This window comes from Callospermophilus lateralis, chromosome 2, assembly GCF_048772815.1.
Source record: "Callospermophilus lateralis isolate mCalLat2 chromosome 2, mCalLat2.hap1, whole genome shotgun sequence".
NCBI classification, from domain to species: Eukaryota; Metazoa; Chordata; class Mammalia; order Rodentia; family Sciuridae; genus Callospermophilus; species Callospermophilus lateralis.
Genome location: NC_135306.1, coordinates 3400707 through 3416829, shown reverse-complemented (window position 1 = coordinate 3416829; position 16123 = coordinate 3400707). Strand labels below are relative to the sequence as shown.

Sequence of the window (16123 nt, the reverse complement as noted above, 5' to 3'; positions counted from 1 at the left end):
GCTCAGTTTGCTATTTTTTTCTTCTCTTCTTTTTGGTCTCATTCAGCTATTTTGATGCAAACATCAAACTGTCAAGCTTCACCAGACACAATTAATGTCTTGGGGCGCTGGGGAGAAACAATTAGCCAGTTAAAACTTAATTAACTGTGGACATACACCAAAAAGAAAAAAAAAGTCATGCCAGTTGCCCAAGGACGAGTAAAGAGAATCCGAGCTCTCCGCCACTGAGCGGGAAGTGCCTGGCAGCGAACTTGAGCTCCTGCCTGGGCCCATGGCAGACATCACTCAAGCAAGACCCAGGAGAGAATGAGGCAGGCCGTGGGGTGATGCACCCAAGAATAGGAAGGGCACCCATGGAGACCAGCTGGAGCCCCAGCCTCCTCATCCTGGATGGGGAAACCGTGGCACAGAGACAGAGCAGGAAGCAGCCTGCGTACAGTGGCTCTGGGAGGCCAAGCTGGCCTTGGGGGGGCCCCCTCCCTCCCCAGCTCCTCCACTAGGTTCCGACTGCAGCAGCCTCCTCCCAGAGCCAGTCCTGGGAAGGGCCTGGGGCTCCCAGGCGCTCTCTAAGTCATCATCCCTGGAGGCCCTGGCTGGCCACTCTGCAGGCCGCAGTTTCCCCTCTGGAAAGTGGGGGTGTTGCCCCTGACCTCTGGGCAGGCTCCTGCCCTGTCCTCCCTCTCTGTCTGCTGGGCCTATAGACCACCAGCCTCCCACAGCCCTGGACACCTACGTGGCCTTCAGCTGGCTGCTCCAACTCAGCCCTCAGGCCCCACAACCCTCCAGCAAGCCTCCCGTGACCACCTTGCTGCCTGAGGCACACAGTCCCCCCAGGCTGGTCACCTGCCCCTGAGGCTACAACCCCTGAGTCTGTCCTTCCCGGGTTCCAACAACGAAGGTTGTGCCTCTAAGGGTTGCATGTCCTGGTGCCAGCTGAGCTGAGCAGAGGACACAGAAACAGAGGGCCACCCTCTGGGCATGGGCCCACAGCAGCAGGACTAGGAGACCCAGCCCCCAGCCCTGGCCATAACCACGTTTATGCCCAAATCTCGGCTGCCCCAAAGAAAGAGTTAAACTCAGGCACTAGGTAGCCCACCCCGGCACCTGGTACCCCCTCATGAGCCCCAAGCACCTACCCACCATGTGCTTCATCAGCACCTGCCTTCCCAGAGGCAGCCTCTGGAGGGCACCCTCAGCCACTGGGTGAATCAGCCAGTCCAGGAGCGGGAAGTGCCTGGCAGAGAACTTGAGCTCCTGCTGGGTCCACGGCAGACATCACTCATCAATGACCGAGCTCAGAAACCATTGCACTGGGCCCTCCAGTCAGCCACTACCAAGCAATCAGGACAGACACCATTCTCCGCTCGGCTCCTCCCCTGCAGATGTGGGCACAGAGAGGGTGCGGGAGAGACTCGGGTGGGGGCCATGCTCTGATGCATACCAGGGGAAGGGTCCTTCTGAAAAGCCACACAAGTCGCCACAGAATCTGGTACTCACTGACACCCTGTGCTCGGGCCTCAGCCACACTCTGCACCCCAGCACCCCATCTTGCCCTCTACACTCCCACCTTCACATCCAGAGCTGGTCCCGCCCCACCAGCACCGGCTTCTCCTATTTACAGCCCTTCCACCGGCTCAGTCACCAGCTCCAAGCGGGTATTGGTGTGCCACCCGGCACCATGTTCTCCAAAAAGGAGCCAGACCCCAATGTCACAGCACCACCAGGATCAAGGGATGGACTCCTCAGCCAGGACCCCTCATCCTGGGGGTCCACTGCCTCCCTGAGCCCCTGCAAGGGCCTTGAGGCGAAGCCCCAGAGAGGCCCCCGAGCCTTGAACAAAATACTGGAACACCTCCCGAGAAGTACAGGGACCAGGCCCAGGGGCCCTGCAGGGGATCCGCTCCTGCCACCAAGTCACCCTTCACCTCACCCAGCCTGAGCTGGGTCTGGCTCCGGTCTAGACCTCTGTGCTGGGACGGGGCTTGGTGGCCCAGAGCTCGACCAGCCCCACCAGGAGAACCTCTCCATCAGCAGTTAAAAGTGGCGGCTCAGCCCTAACTGGGCCTGTGTGACTGTGCGTGTGCACACGTGTGCCCCTCTCAAGGCTCACACACGCGTGTCTGATTGTGCAGCACTTCTGAAACTGGGTGGAGCTAATGAATGACCTAAAGTGACGGTGACCGACAAGATAGAAGAGGAAAGGTTCTCTGCTTGGCGCTGCCGGCAGCCTCCATGCCCAGGGCCGGGGCTGCTCCCAGGTCAGGGCTGCACCCGCGTGGGTCATGAGCACAGCGAGAGAGAGCCTGGACCCGGGGCCTCCCACAGCACAGGATAGGGCTGCCCACAGCTCAGCGCACGTCCACGGCTGGGGGCCACCGAAGGCCGCAGGAGCAGCTCAGGTGAACACAAGGGTTTCCACTCGGCAAATTTCATGAACAAATATTAAGAGGATGAGGCAATTCGTGAGGCTCAGGTCGAGTATGGAGGTGGGGGGTGTCGATACCCCAGGTTAGTGCTGCTTTATCCCCGACCACACAGGGCCTGCGCAACGTTCATCCACACACATGCTAAGCTGAAAAACCAGTGACCAGGAGAGACCGCCTCTCCATACCTCACGGAGCCCCAGGAGGGATGCGTGGACCGGGGGCATGAGGTGGGGACCTAGTTGGGGGTGTGGGGGAGCCATATCCGGCCCCTCCCGAGAGCTGCCCCTCAGCAGAGCCGCAGCTGCTCCTCCCATCCCTCTCCAGCAGGGTCGGAGGGGCCCATCTTCAGACCCACGGCGCAGGTGGAGACCGCTGCAGGACGGAGGCAGCCTGGCTCACGCCCCGGGTGTCGCGCCTGCCTCCCCTCCCCGTCCTGAGCTCCCATGGCTTCTCAACCACCCACTTTTACCTGGCCTCCCGAAGCCCCGGCAGCCCTTCCCTGGCCCTCCGACTCAGGAAGTCCAGAGGGCAGTGGTGGTGGGTGCTTGTGGAAAGGGTCACAGCAGACACAGGAACAGCTGGGAGGGCTGGGAGGGACTGGCTTCCTCTCCATGCCCGCTCCAGCCAGCTGTCGGGGTGCTGGGGTGCTGAGCCAACAGGCTCTGCAGGGAAGTGCTGCGATCGATTGGTGATGCCTGCCCCAGGCTTGGGAGGGGAGTGGTACGTGCCAGGCAGGCACTTCTATCCTCAGGGAAAGGGGGACACAGGCCACTGAGGAGGGTCTTGGGCAAAGAGAGGAGTGGAACACAGCTGTGAGCCAGGGTCTGCAGACACTCACCCCAGAGGAACCAGGGCCCTGCCCCCCATCAGGACCAGTGCACAGCCAGCTCCTCATCCTCCCAGAGTTGGGCCCTGGGCCGTCCTCACCCAGGACCCCAGGTCAAGCCCAAGGGGAGGAACTTCCTCAACTGTGCAGATCCGAGGTTTCCAACTGTCTTCAGCCTCCTCGGAAAGTTCTCTTCAAGCAAATTGTCACACAAATGCCACACAGAAAACAGGGAAGAGACGCTCTGATGCAGTGGGCCCACCCTCCCGGCCTCCTCCCAACTCCAAGAAGGCCAGAGGGGCTGAAATCCACACACTATGCCAACCTCCACGGCACGGGCACAGGCTGCCACACCGGCCTCCACACTGACCCCCAGCCTCCAATCTGACCTCCTGGCCTCCATACTGTCTCCTGGCTGCCACCCCGCCCTCCTGGGCTCCTCACTGTTCACCTGACCTCCTCTCTGCCCACCTGGTCTCCAATCTGCCCTCCAACCTAGTTTTCCAAGTCCGCTGAAAATTACGGCAGGACTCCACATGACCAGCCGTGCCCTGTCCCACCAACAGCTGCCTCCCGTGGTGACAGCGAAGCAGGAGGAGCAGAGCATATGGGAACAAGCCACGTGACCCTCCGCTGTCAGCAAGACCAAAAGATGACCCGGGCTCCGCAGTCACGTGGCGCACTAGGCCCGTCCCCACCCCGCCTCCATCTCCTTCTTTATTTCTTCAGGTCCCTGCAAGATGCGGCCCCTCATGGGTGTCAAGGGCTCAGCACGTGGTGCCTAGTGACCACAGCAGCGAGGGAAGGGCAGAGGGGCTCGGGGATGCCGGGCAGAGCCTGGACCCAGGCACCAGGTGAGCTGGTGTCACAAGCCAGCCCAACACTGCTAAACCACCCAGGGGCTGTCCCTCCACCCCAGCCCTCGCCAAGGGCCGGGCTGAACTACTCAGAAGCTTCCGCACTGAGCCCAACAATCCGTCCTCATGAGCACTGACCAGGGGAGACAGCTGAGGGGAGGCAGGCACCCTGCAGATCGCAGGCAGCAGAAGTGGCAGGGCCTGGGCCAGGACAGTGAGGGCCCCCCACAGCTACTGGGAGAAGCTTCCAGGCCCAGGGCAGCCAGTGATGAAGGGGCGAGGCGTGGACAGCAGAGACGCGACCGTGGCGGCTGGGGGTGACAAGCAGGCTGGGCAGGGTCCAGGGGGTCAGCTCATCCTCTGCACCCAGAAGGGCCCTGGCTTCCCTCCTGCAGGCCAGAACTCCACCCGGGCTGCTTAGGAGACACCCCTGCCCTGTCCTCTATCCTGGGGACAGACCTCCTCTCCCAGGCCCTCGCCTCAGAGCTGCAAGGGGGGGCTCTGGGCGGCGGCTACACCCTGTGGGCTCCTCCCTCAACAGCTCAACAGGCCAGGAAGTGAAGGCTTAGGGAATGTCACAGCTGGCCAGCAATGGGACTGGCCCAGGGCCAGCACGTGACCAGACACTATGGTGGTGAGGCCCGCCAGGACTGCAGCACCCTCCCCGGAGCTGGCACAGCCCGGGACAGGCAGAGAGGGATTAGAGACCCAGGAAGCTCCCAGCCACGTGACCTGAGCAAGCAGTTGCCTGCCCTCTGCGATGCTCAACTTCCGGTCTGTAACACACAGTGAGAGGGGGGTCCCGCCGGGAGACGGAGGCAGCCTCCAGCAGTGCCCGCCTCTCAACACGGCCAAGGCCGCTGTCCTGACCAGTACTACCATCTGCCGTGGCAGGGACTGGGTTCCCTGAGGAAAGCCACGGGAACTCTGCGGCCTCCCCAAGAGCCTCCTCCGAACTCCCGACCAGTCCCCAGAGGACCAGCCAGGGCCGCTTCCCATGAAGCCCCCGCCCGGCCCCAACCCTGGGCCCTGCAACCTGGACAGACCACCCAGCATCAAGACCTGAGGAAATGAGAAGTGCCCCCACAGCCGGCCGGCGGGGGCAGGCAGGGGCAACTTCACGGTCAGTCACTGGCCAGGCGGCCACGGCGGCCAGCACAGGAAGCTCCCCGGACACCACTGATCTCGGCGAAACCTAATATCTTTAATGCAAGCCTTCGGAAAAACACCGGGGAAGGCAGCCAAGGGCACGACTCCCAGGACCGGCTTTCTGGATCCCTCCGTGCTGCTGAGGCCTGCAGGGCAAGGAGCCAAGAGGAGAAGAAAATACCAATAAACACCACGAGGACCACGGGCACTCCTCGCCACGCCCTGAAGCAACGCACAGGAGGGCAGCGGCCTCCCCTGGGCACCCACGGGCACAGCCTCAACAGACCACGTCTGGGCAGTGGAGTCACGCCCGAGCAGTCCGGATGGAAGCCCTGCCCCACCCCGCCCGCCTCCCCTGGGGCTGCATGGGTGACAAGGGTGCCCAAAGGCAGGTACGGTGGACGGCCACCAGCTTCCCAGGGCTCGCTCGCCCCAGGTCCCCTGGCCAGGGAGAGAGAGACCTGGTCAATAGGCTGGGATAAGGAAGCCCCTGGCTTCTGCCCAGCTCGGCCCTTTGGGCCCAAACAGGACAGGGAAAGAGAAGCCGAGGGCCAGGAAGCAGGGCTGCCCACACCCTCATGTGGAGGCTTTTCTTGGTCCATAAACAGAAAAAACACCAGAGGCCAGCCTGGACAGGGGGGTGGGACTGTCAACCTTGTCCCACTCTTCATGGGGCAGTGCAGGGTCATCCTACAAGTGCAGGACCCTTCCACCATGAAGCTCTGGTCATGCTGAGGTGACCACAGCCAGCCTCAGGGAGAGGCTCCAGGGTCTTCACCCTCCCACTCTCCTGCTGACCACTAACTGCAAGGTCACTAATCTGTGTGTCCTGTCTCTCCATTTTATCTTCAGCATAGTCAGCGCTTTATACATGCTTAGGACATTACATGCTTAACTAATGATTGGCTGGTGGGTAGACGGACGGGTGAATGGATGGATGGATGGATGAGTGGATGTGTGGAGGGTCACTATTGGATGGATAAATGGATCAATGCATGGTTGAATGATGGATGGATGGATGATGGTGGATGGGTGAATGGTTGAATGACAGTAAATAAATGCATAAAGGAATAGAAAAATGGATGATTGAATGGATGGAGAGGTGACAAATCAAGGAATGGACAGATGGATGATGGTCGAAAGGTGAGATTGAATGGATGGACGGATGATTGGTTGGACAGTTGGTTGGATGGATGGATGGATGAGGGTGAATGGGTGGTGGTTGAATGGTTAATAGTGGATGGATGAAGGGATGGGTAGATGGATGAGTAGATGAATGGATAGTTGAATGGACAATGAGTGGATGGATAAATGGATGAAGGAATGATGGATGAACTGAGGAATGAACAGATGGGCAGATTATGAATGAATGGACAGTCGGATGGATACATTATGAATGAATGGATAGTCGGATGGAGGAATGAATACACGGATGGATAAATGAAAGTCGGAGGATGGATGGGTGGATACTTGTTGATGAACAGTTGGGTGAATGGATGGATGAGTAGAGGAATGGATGAATGAGTGAATTAGTCAATTAATACATTTAGTCTTTCCACGGAACAACTCAATCACGTAAGGAACTGGGGAAGCTGAGAGGCAGCTATTTAGAAAACAAATAAGAAACCCAGAGCCTGGGCAGGACCTGAAACACGCCAAACCTTCCTAAGTAACAGAAAAGATGGCACTTTCTAAACCAGCCTGATCCTGAAGCACCAGCTCTTCCCTAAGGGTTCTTTCATGCCCCAAATTCAACAAATGTAAGTGGGAGAGGCCAGGCAAGGAGAAGTGAAAAGAGACCCCCCCAATCCCGGGCCCACACCTCTCAGCAGACTGGCCAGTCGACCCCAGACACTCACTAATCCCAGAACAAGGCCCGACACCTCAACGCGGGCCCAGGCAGGTTCCCTCGGCAGCAGAGGTGGGAGGCCATGGAGACTGACCCTTTCCCTGGAGTGACATCGTCACTTGCACTCCCTGGCTGGGCTGGGCTGGGGGCTGGAGTCCAGCCTAGCTCTGCTCTGAGAACCAAGGGATCAGAGGGAGCGCATGTGGACACTCGAGGCTGTCCCTCGACCTGTGGCTGCCATTCCTGTCCAACCATGAAGTCACAATGACTCAAGTTTCAAGTTGGGCTCCCCCTTCACTGTGGCCTGAGGTCCAGCCCACTGTCTGCTCACAGCTCACAACAGCAGGTGCCAAGTACAGCAAAGCCCCACCACTGACCACAGTGAGGCAGGCCTGAGACCAGAGGGAGGCACCAGGATAGACCCGGTGCAGACCAAGCCACCTCCTCAAAACCTCTGATGGTGACAAAGGCGTCCCTCTGCAAGCTGTCTGGCCTCACCACTGGCCACTGCAGCAGTTTAGAGCAAAATGAAATGACACACTGAAGCTGCTAGGCCAAGACCCAAGCATGGCCAGGGGGTCCATCTACTCCTTGATGCATTTATTTTCAATGCCAGCTTTGCCTGTGAGGGGCGGGCATGTCCGTGGACATGTGAACCCATGAATCTGCATCTGTCTTTTTTTTTTTTTGGTACCAGGGATTGAACCCAGGGGTCCTTAACCACTGAGCCATATCCCCAGCCCTATTTTGTATTTTATTTAGAGACAGAGTCTCACTGAGTTACTTAGGGCCTCGCTTTTGCTGAGGCTGGCTTTGAACTCTCGATCCTCCTGCCTCAGCCTCCCAAGCCACTAGGATTACAGGTGTGCACCACTGCACATGGCTATGAATCTGTATCTTAAATGTGTGTTTATGCACAAGTGTGCTAGTGTGTGTGCATCTGAAGACATGCAAGCTGTGTGTGTGCGCACGTGTTCTGACCTCCCCCAGTGTCAGACCATCGCCTCTCCCTGCCCAGGGCCCTGCGGACAGCTCCGTCTCCACTGCTCACACAGCTACAGGGCAGGAGAGAATTCTCAGCCATTTCAACAGACCTGCTGAAACTGAGAAGCCACTTATAGGAAGAGAAACCAGCCTGGTGCCACCCAAGCTCTGCTGCAGCCCACTTGGCACCAAGCTCCCTGCACACATCTGTGGCCTGGGACCTCGGAGTGTCAGGCAGGATATGGACAGAAACATCCAGGAGCTGGGGACCAGGCTCTGAGTTTTCTTACGCAGCACTGGGATGGAACCCAGGGCCTTGCGTGAGCTAGCCAAGAGCTCCCCACTGACCCACGTCCCCAGTCCCGGAGACAGGCTCCAAAGGGGTCCCCAAGCTCAAGTCTAGTGAATCCCAGGACTGAGCAGGAGACACACAGGGCCCAGCGGCTCATGGGAGTCCTAGTGTCAGATGCCCGTGTGACAGGCCAGCACTGCAGGGAGGGGCTTTCTGAAGCTGACTTCTCAGATCTGCAGCCACAAACACAAAACCCACCCTGCAGCTCAGAGATCACACACCCAGAGCATGTCCCAAGTCCCTGACAACAGTCCTCAAGAAAGGAGGCAAGGGGCACCTTGGCCACTTCCCACCACCAGGTGGGAAGCAGCTCCCGGGGAGTCGGGAGAGTCCGGGAGTCGGGGGAATCCAGGGAGCAGCTGTCTGAGAACCCGCAGCAGCAGCAAGGAGGCCAGGCCACATATGGGCCTCCATGGGAGGCCAGGCCAGGGGACCACCTGGTTCCCAGTCACCTTCACCTAGGCGCTATCCACCCAGAAGATGCCAGAGCCCTGACCCTACCGGGTCTGGAGTAACCGTGCTTGGACAGCAGGTCACTCTGTACCCAGGCGTGCCGGTGAGCCACGGCCTCCACACCTCTGCACCTCCCCACTCCCACACCAGCAGTGCCCACTAAAGTGGACTCAGACACCTGAGGTCACCTGACTGACAGGAAGGATGTCCCACCTCCCACCCGACACACAGACCTGGCATCCACACCTGGATAAGCGGGTTGGTCTCAGCTCAGGTTGGAGGTGGCGGGCCGTTCTGCTCACATGGCCCACCCGCACTAGGCCACCACATCGCTTGCAGCGCCTGGAGGAGCCCACTCACCTTCCCAAAGTCTCGGACGTCAAAGAGGTCAAAGGGGTCAAACAGCTCGCTGCTCCTCAGCCCGAACTTGTCATGGCAGACTTTAAGGAAGGTGCGGATGTTCTTCAGGCACAGGAACTAGGGGCAAGAAGAGGCACAGTGAGGCGGGCACGCACGGCACAGCACAGCAGGTCTGCCCCAGTGCGTGCTCAGGCACACTCCTGCTCCCCACACAGGACATGGGCCTGGGCAGCCGAGGAACCCCACCCCCAGGCTGGGGCAGGCGGGCCTGGCCGGAGCCACCAAAACTCCACAGCCTCAGGCTGGGCCACTGCAGGCCTCTGGCCTCCCACGCAGAGCTGCAGACCCAGATGGCCCCTGCACTGAGCAGGGCCACCTAGTCAGCTAGGTCCAGGCCCGACAGATGGCCTCCTGGCTTGTGTTGGACCCACAGCTCTGCCCAAGTGCCTCCAGCATACCCGAGGCTGCCAGTCCTGGAGGAAGAGACTCCAGTCCACAGGGGTGCGAGAGCACACTTGTACAGACACACAGGGGCGTGCACACACACACACGCACACACACAAACACACACACGCACACACACACACATGCACAACTCCTCCCTAGCTACTTCACAGGCAGCAAACCCACAGCCAGAGCCATCCCAGGAAGCCACGCTGGACCCAGGGAACGGCCAGCCACAGTGGGGGGTAACGGCAGCCAGAGGTCAGCATTCCCAGACAGACATCTGGGTCGCCTCCTCTCCACCCACCACCCCCACAACAGAGCTCCAGGCCTGCTCTGGGCTTGACCGGCAGGAGGTGGGGAGGGCAGTGGTGACCAGGGCGGCATCTTCCAGTTCTCATGGAGAATCCGCAGGTAGAGACCCTTATGGGGCAGCAGGCAAGGAAGCTCAGTGCAGGCCGCTTCGGGCCCCGAGTTCAAATCCTGTCTGCCATCATTAACGAGCAAGACCAGTGGGGAGTGTTTCTCCTGGAGCCTGGTTTCCTGATGCACCTGCATCGCTGGGCTGGTGACGGCCCTGAGGGCACCTGGGGTACATACGGAAGCCATCATCCCCTACCCAGGGGAGCACAGGCACAGGGCAAGGACCCCAGCACACAGGGCCCCCAAAAATTCAGGACTCCAGGCCAACAACCATCGGTAACCACCCCCCACCAGGGATAAACGGCCTGGTCAAGAGGACAGAAGGAAGCCTGCCCCTGCTCACCAGACGTTTAGACTAACTGACAAAACTGGATGAAGGACAACCGGGAACCAGTGCCCGAGAGCTTCGGCACAGGGGTAGGTCGGCGTGAGGCCAGCCGCACCCCGGAGCCCCAGGCCACACGCAGCTCAGCCCCAGCAACTGGCCCCCTGGCCCGGGCCACTCCATCCTGAGCAGGCAGGCTGTGCTCACGGACGACGCCGACCCGCTTCCTTGACCACTCAGTTGTTCCCAGTGTCTGTCCGGCCGTCTCTGAACACACGATTTCTTCTCAGTATCTGAGATTCACTGCGGGCACGATGCTCCATTACCCCTGCTAAGAACAAGGCCAGGCCTCCAGGGCCAGCGCCACCGTCAACACCCACAGGGTGCCGTGTCCAGACCTGACCTGCACCTCCTCACTGGGTGAAGGACAACCACGTGCCTTCCTAACAAAAAGGGTCTTTAAAAACCTGGCACAGGGTGCAACCCAGGATCACACGTGACTTCAGGGCTCAGGGGCCTTCACTCTCCACACCTGAGCGAGGTTCTGGGCCAGACTTCCCAGCATGGCGGCAGTTCCTTCTGTTCGCTAGGACAGCCCCTGGACGCACGTGCCCACTGAGCACTTGAACATGTGGCTTGTCCAGTTAGAAACGCGAACTCTATTTGATTTTAAGGAAGTTAAACTTGCAATCCGCATGTGACTTGTCACTGCGGTGGCGACACTGCGATCTGAAACGACCCCGTCTCTGTCCTCTGCCCTCTGATATCTCTGAGGAACACAGACACAGAAGGACAAAGAACGGGTTCCATCACTCACCCCCAGGCCATCAAAATCACAGCCACAGAGAGCAAGTGGGGTGCTGGGCGCGGGATGGGAGGCAGGGTGTGGCAGGACGGACACCAGCCCGGATGACGGGAGGCTCCTGGAGGGCGAGCGGGTGGCTGAGGACAGCTGGGAATCCTGAGGACAGTCAGTGTTACCTCACCAATGTTCTATCACAACAGAGTTCAAGAGAGACACGGACGGGAGGGACACAGCCATGGGCCAGCATCACTGAGGGTCACCAGCAGCCACCTGAAGCTGGGAGAGAGGCCTGGACACTTTCCCTCTTGGACCCCCAAAAGTATAAGCTGAAAACAGCTGACCCCTGGCCTCGCACTGGGACGGTGCGTCTGTGGCCAAGCCCAGGCCCAGACCACCCAGCCTAGGCACTGGCCACCCAGCCCAGTCCCAGGCCACCAAGCACAGGCCAAGGCCACCAAGCACAGGCCCAGGCCGCCCAGCCCAGGCACTGGCCATCCAGCCTAGACGGTGGGGCGAGGGGACGGGCTGGACCCCAAAGCACTCAGGCCAGCAGGGCTCTGCGGCTCCCAGCCGGGCTCAACCAGCCTTGAGTGTGACTCCTCTCCGACCCCCACTGCTTCCTCTGACACCCCCTTGGCCTCCCACAGTAGAGCTAAGCACAGGTCCTGACCATGATCCCAGCCAGGCCTCCTTCGGGGTAGTGTCTACGGCCTGGCCCGCCCACCCAGGGCTGGCCCACCCTGGCCCAGCACGTGGACACTCCAGCCAACCCAGCTCTGGGAACCGCTCCCAGGGCAGTGTCCACCGGGAACCCCCGTCCAGCCCCTGGAAAAGAGCTGGGCAGGGAGACGCAGGCTTCAGGGCCAGGACAGAGAGCCCAGGGCAGAGAGCCCAGGGACAGAGAGCCCACGCAGGCCACGCACTCCCTCATGGAGCCCTCCCGACTCTGCTGCCCGGCACGGTCCTTCCTGGCCTTTCCAGGACGCGTCTCACTTTACACAGAGGGAAGTGGAGGCATTAAGGACCTCGGTGCCCAACCGGAAGGTGGCAGAGCCCAGAAGGAAGCCAGGCCTGCTCCAGAGCAGAGCCCCTGAGGACAGCCAGGCCTCTCCACCGTCCAAAGCACCGCTGAGAGTGGCCAAGTCCACTCCCACAAGGGCCCGTGTGAATAACGAGCTCCACGGCCACTGGCCCCTCTCTTGCTGCACCTCAGGGTCGCAGAGGCCAGAGGTGGAGAGGAACCACAGAGGGCTGTGTGGCAGGGAAGGGCCTCCGTGTCTTCATTGCTGGCCCCTTCCCTTCCCACAAAGGCGGGCAGCGGGCAGCTGTTTCTGCCACTTGGGTCCCTCCTCCACGCACCGTCCCAGGACGTGGGAGGGCAGGAGGCCAGGGCCTGGCTGTTCAGAACCCCACAGCCACAAGCAGCAGGCCCAGGCTCAGATTCTAGAACCGTCTCCTGAAGGCCTGGGAGGGACCCGGGGCTGAGGCCGCCACAGGCCCGCCTCTTCCACATGGGCCTGAGGAGGACAGAGCTGAGGGGCGGAGTGAGGGAGGCCAGACCCTGCCCAGCTGAGCCCGAGGTTCCCAGTCCTTGCCCGAGCTGGGGGCTCCTTGCTGCCAGGGGAGGCCTGAGGTCAGCCCGTCCCGTGGCTCCGGGAGCAAGCAGCTCTCTGCTCTCGCCGGCCTATCCCAGCCTACGGGACCCCACAGGGCCCCCGCGTCACCAGCACTGTGAAGAAGCACATCCCCTGAGCAGGCCCAGCCGAGGCCCACAGGAGGGTCTGTCCCCAGAACACTGGCCCTGTCAAGGCCCCGGGAGGCTTCCCAGTTGGCAGACAGCAGGGACCACTGTGTTTGTCCAGGACACTCTGAAGGGGCATGGCCACCCTGCCCCCTGCACCCACAGCCCCACCCCAGGGCAGGATCCTACCCCAGGGCGAATGGTGCTCCGCACAGGGCTGTGTCCACTGCACAGGGCCGGTGTCCTCCGCACAGGGCTGTGTCCACTGCACAGGGCTGGTGTCCTCCACACAGGGCTGTGTCCTCCACACAGGGCTGTGTCCACTGCACAGGGCTGGTGTCCACCGCACAGGGCTGGTGGAGAGGCGCCGCAGTCTGCACACTGGGAACGGGGCCACTTCCCTGGCCGTCCACCAGCCCCTGGAGCCCACAGGGCTGATTCAAACCAGGGCTAGGACACAGGCTCCGTGCCCAGATGCCCACCACCTCCCAGGTCAGCCGGACAATGAGCCCAGATCACTGTTCACTGTCATCGGTCATGTACTCTTGATGGACCCAGGGCAGCAGGGGCGAGGATGTCAGAGGCCAGGACACCACAGCTGAGTGAGCCACACAGAGGCTACCAAGTGCACCCTTGAGGGACACTCTGTGGCCAAGTCCACGTGGCCTCACCACAGCCACTTCTCAGTGAGCCTCTGAACCAACTGGCCAGGACGGGGTCAGCCCTTCCTGCCCCAGAGGAGCACGCGGCCACCTAACAGGGCCACCACCAGGCGGGGGCAGCCTGGGGCTGCACAACCTCGTCACCCCCGTGCTGCTGGGGACAGAAACGGCACAGGCCTGGCCCCCATCCGGAGCTCAGTCCTTGTGGACGCCCTCAGGCCCCAGGGCTGCACAGACCCTTCCACCCCGTCACCCCTGTCACCCCATGCTGCTGGGACAGGAAATGGCACGGGCCTGCCCTCCCTCCAGAGCTCAGAACATGGACGCCCTCAGGCCTCAGCACTGACCATGGGTACAGACAGGAGGCTGAGGCCCAGAGAGGCGAACCCACTCCCAGGCCACGTGTCCAGCTGGCTTCGGCCAGGGATCTGCAGTGTGGGCACAAGCGGCCTGGTCACTGGGTGGCAAAGGGCAACAATGGGGTAGCACCAGGCTGTGTGGGCAGCCCAAGTCCACAGGGAAACAGTGCGCCCCCATGTGGCCGCAGGCCCACGGGTGTGGAAGTGCTGCTCACCAAGGGAAGAGCTGCTCCTCCAAGGCCCCTGGACTCTGCGGCCAGCTCCCACTGTGTGGCCACCAGGGAGGAGCAAGGTGCCAAGTGCTGCTCTGGGGACGTGGTTACCGCTGGTGCAGCCCTGACCTCTGGTTCCAGGCCCCTCACTGCCCACATTCAGGATTTCACCTAACAGCGAGGGTCCAGCCCAGAGCTCCGGGGGGCCCTCCCAGCGTGGACCCTCTGGGAGTCTCGAGGCACTGACTCATGACAATCACAAAAGCTCCGCTGTGGGGAGGGTTTGCCAGAACACCAGGCGCTGGGCCAGCAGCCTCACTGGGCTGCTCACAGCAACCCCGGTCATTAGAGCAACTCTCAATATAGAAGAAGAAACAGAAGTTCCAAGAGCCCTCCCCCCTGCCTAAGGTCACCACCAAGGGTGTGGCAGAGCCCGCAGCAGATCTGGAATGCTTTGACCTTCGAAGCCAGATCATGACCTTCACGCTATCATCTGTAGTTTCTGAGCAATAGTATAACATGCTTTGTTTTCTAAGAAGAAGAAAAGAGTCCTTTCAGGAAAGTTAAGTCAGTTGGGAGGACTGGAAGACCAAGAGTAGCTCAGCCCTTGCACCCCGTAAAGAGAGCACCCCAACGCCAGCCGTGGGTGGTCTGGACTGACCTTCTGCACCCAATGACTAACAGCCTGTACCACTCAGCCCACGGAGACCCCTCGCTGTGTCTCCATGTTCTGTTATGCCCAGGCCGATCTAAACTGACCCAGCCTGCAGATGAGGAGGGGGACCTGCGACCTGACCCAGGCCTGTCCCCTAGGTGTCCCGGCCAGCAGGGCCAGGACAGTGTTCAGCTGGGACAGGAGCCTGCAGGGGAGTCCTGGGTGGGCTCTCGAGACCCCACCCCAGCACGCCAGCACACAGCTCCTCAGGGGCTCTGGCTGGTGTCTCCCGACAACCACTGCCACCTCTCGTGGTCCCACCAGCCCCAGCCCCTGTGCTTGGCCACATCCAGCACAGACCAGAGTGACCTCGCCTGGCGGCGACAGCTGAGCCTGCCCCACTCAGCACCTCTGGTCCTCTCCGTGCCTCAGTTTCTCACCTGTTACACGGGCAATAAGACTCCACCTGTCCATATGCTGGCCTGTCGATGAAGACAGGAAGCCACAGCTGACGCTGGGCCACCTCTCTGGAGCCCAAGAGGTCCCTGAGTCACAGTGGCGGGAGGAGCAGAGGCAGGGGGCTGGCCCCCGCAGCCTCACAGGGCCTAGAAACCGGCACGCACAGCTGACTCTCTCCAGTTCACGACCAGCTGCGCTCGGGAGGCCACCCCCGCACGGACAAGGGACCTCGGTTTCCACCGTCCCCTGGCCTCTACAGCCAAGAGCTGGGAGGAGAGCTGCCAGCCCCACTGCCCTGCCCCAGAGACACTGGACGCCATGCCCAGAAGGGCCACCATGGCCCGGCCCTGGAGGCCGAGGGCTCCTGGAAGACCACCGACCTCCCTGAGGTAGGCTGCCGTGCTCACTGCTGCCGCACGGAAACCCCGGAGCGCGGGGCGCGGCCGCCTTGGCACACGTGAACAGGTGGCCAGGCCGGGCAACACTCCACCGCACACGGCCTCTGCTTGGGTTTTCTAAGAAGAGGGAGGGAGTGGTGCGACCCCCCAGCCGACTGTGAGCAGCGAGGAGACGGGGAGCGGCAGCGAGGAAGTCGGATCGACAGGAAGTGGGAGAGGATTCAGCGTCTTGTCTACTGATCCATGCTCGCTCCAAAAAGAAACACTTCAAACAGCACCGTGACCACGAACAGGTGCCGCTACGGCTGGAACGGGTTCAGCGTGACCCTGTGGCAGGCAGGCAGGTGACCCTGGGGTGACAAGCTGGCCACTCATTCCACAGGA

At 61.0% G+C, this 16123-nt stretch overlaps 1 protein-coding gene across 3 annotated transcripts in view; it reads right to left on the bottom strand.

The window, feature by feature from the left end:
- Nucleotides 1–16123, bottom strand: part of Vav2 (vav guanine nucleotide exchange factor 2) — a 156622-nt gene that overhangs the window by 107106 nt on the left and 33393 nt on the right. For all 3 annotated transcript variants that reach the window (XM_077108775.1, XM_077108777.1, XM_077108776.1), the window contains exon 2: nt 9257–9373. In XM_077108775.1, coding sequence (XP_076964890.1) covers nt 9257–9373 — 117 coding nt within the window. The remainder of the gene's footprint in view (nt 1–9256; nt 9374–16123) is intronic.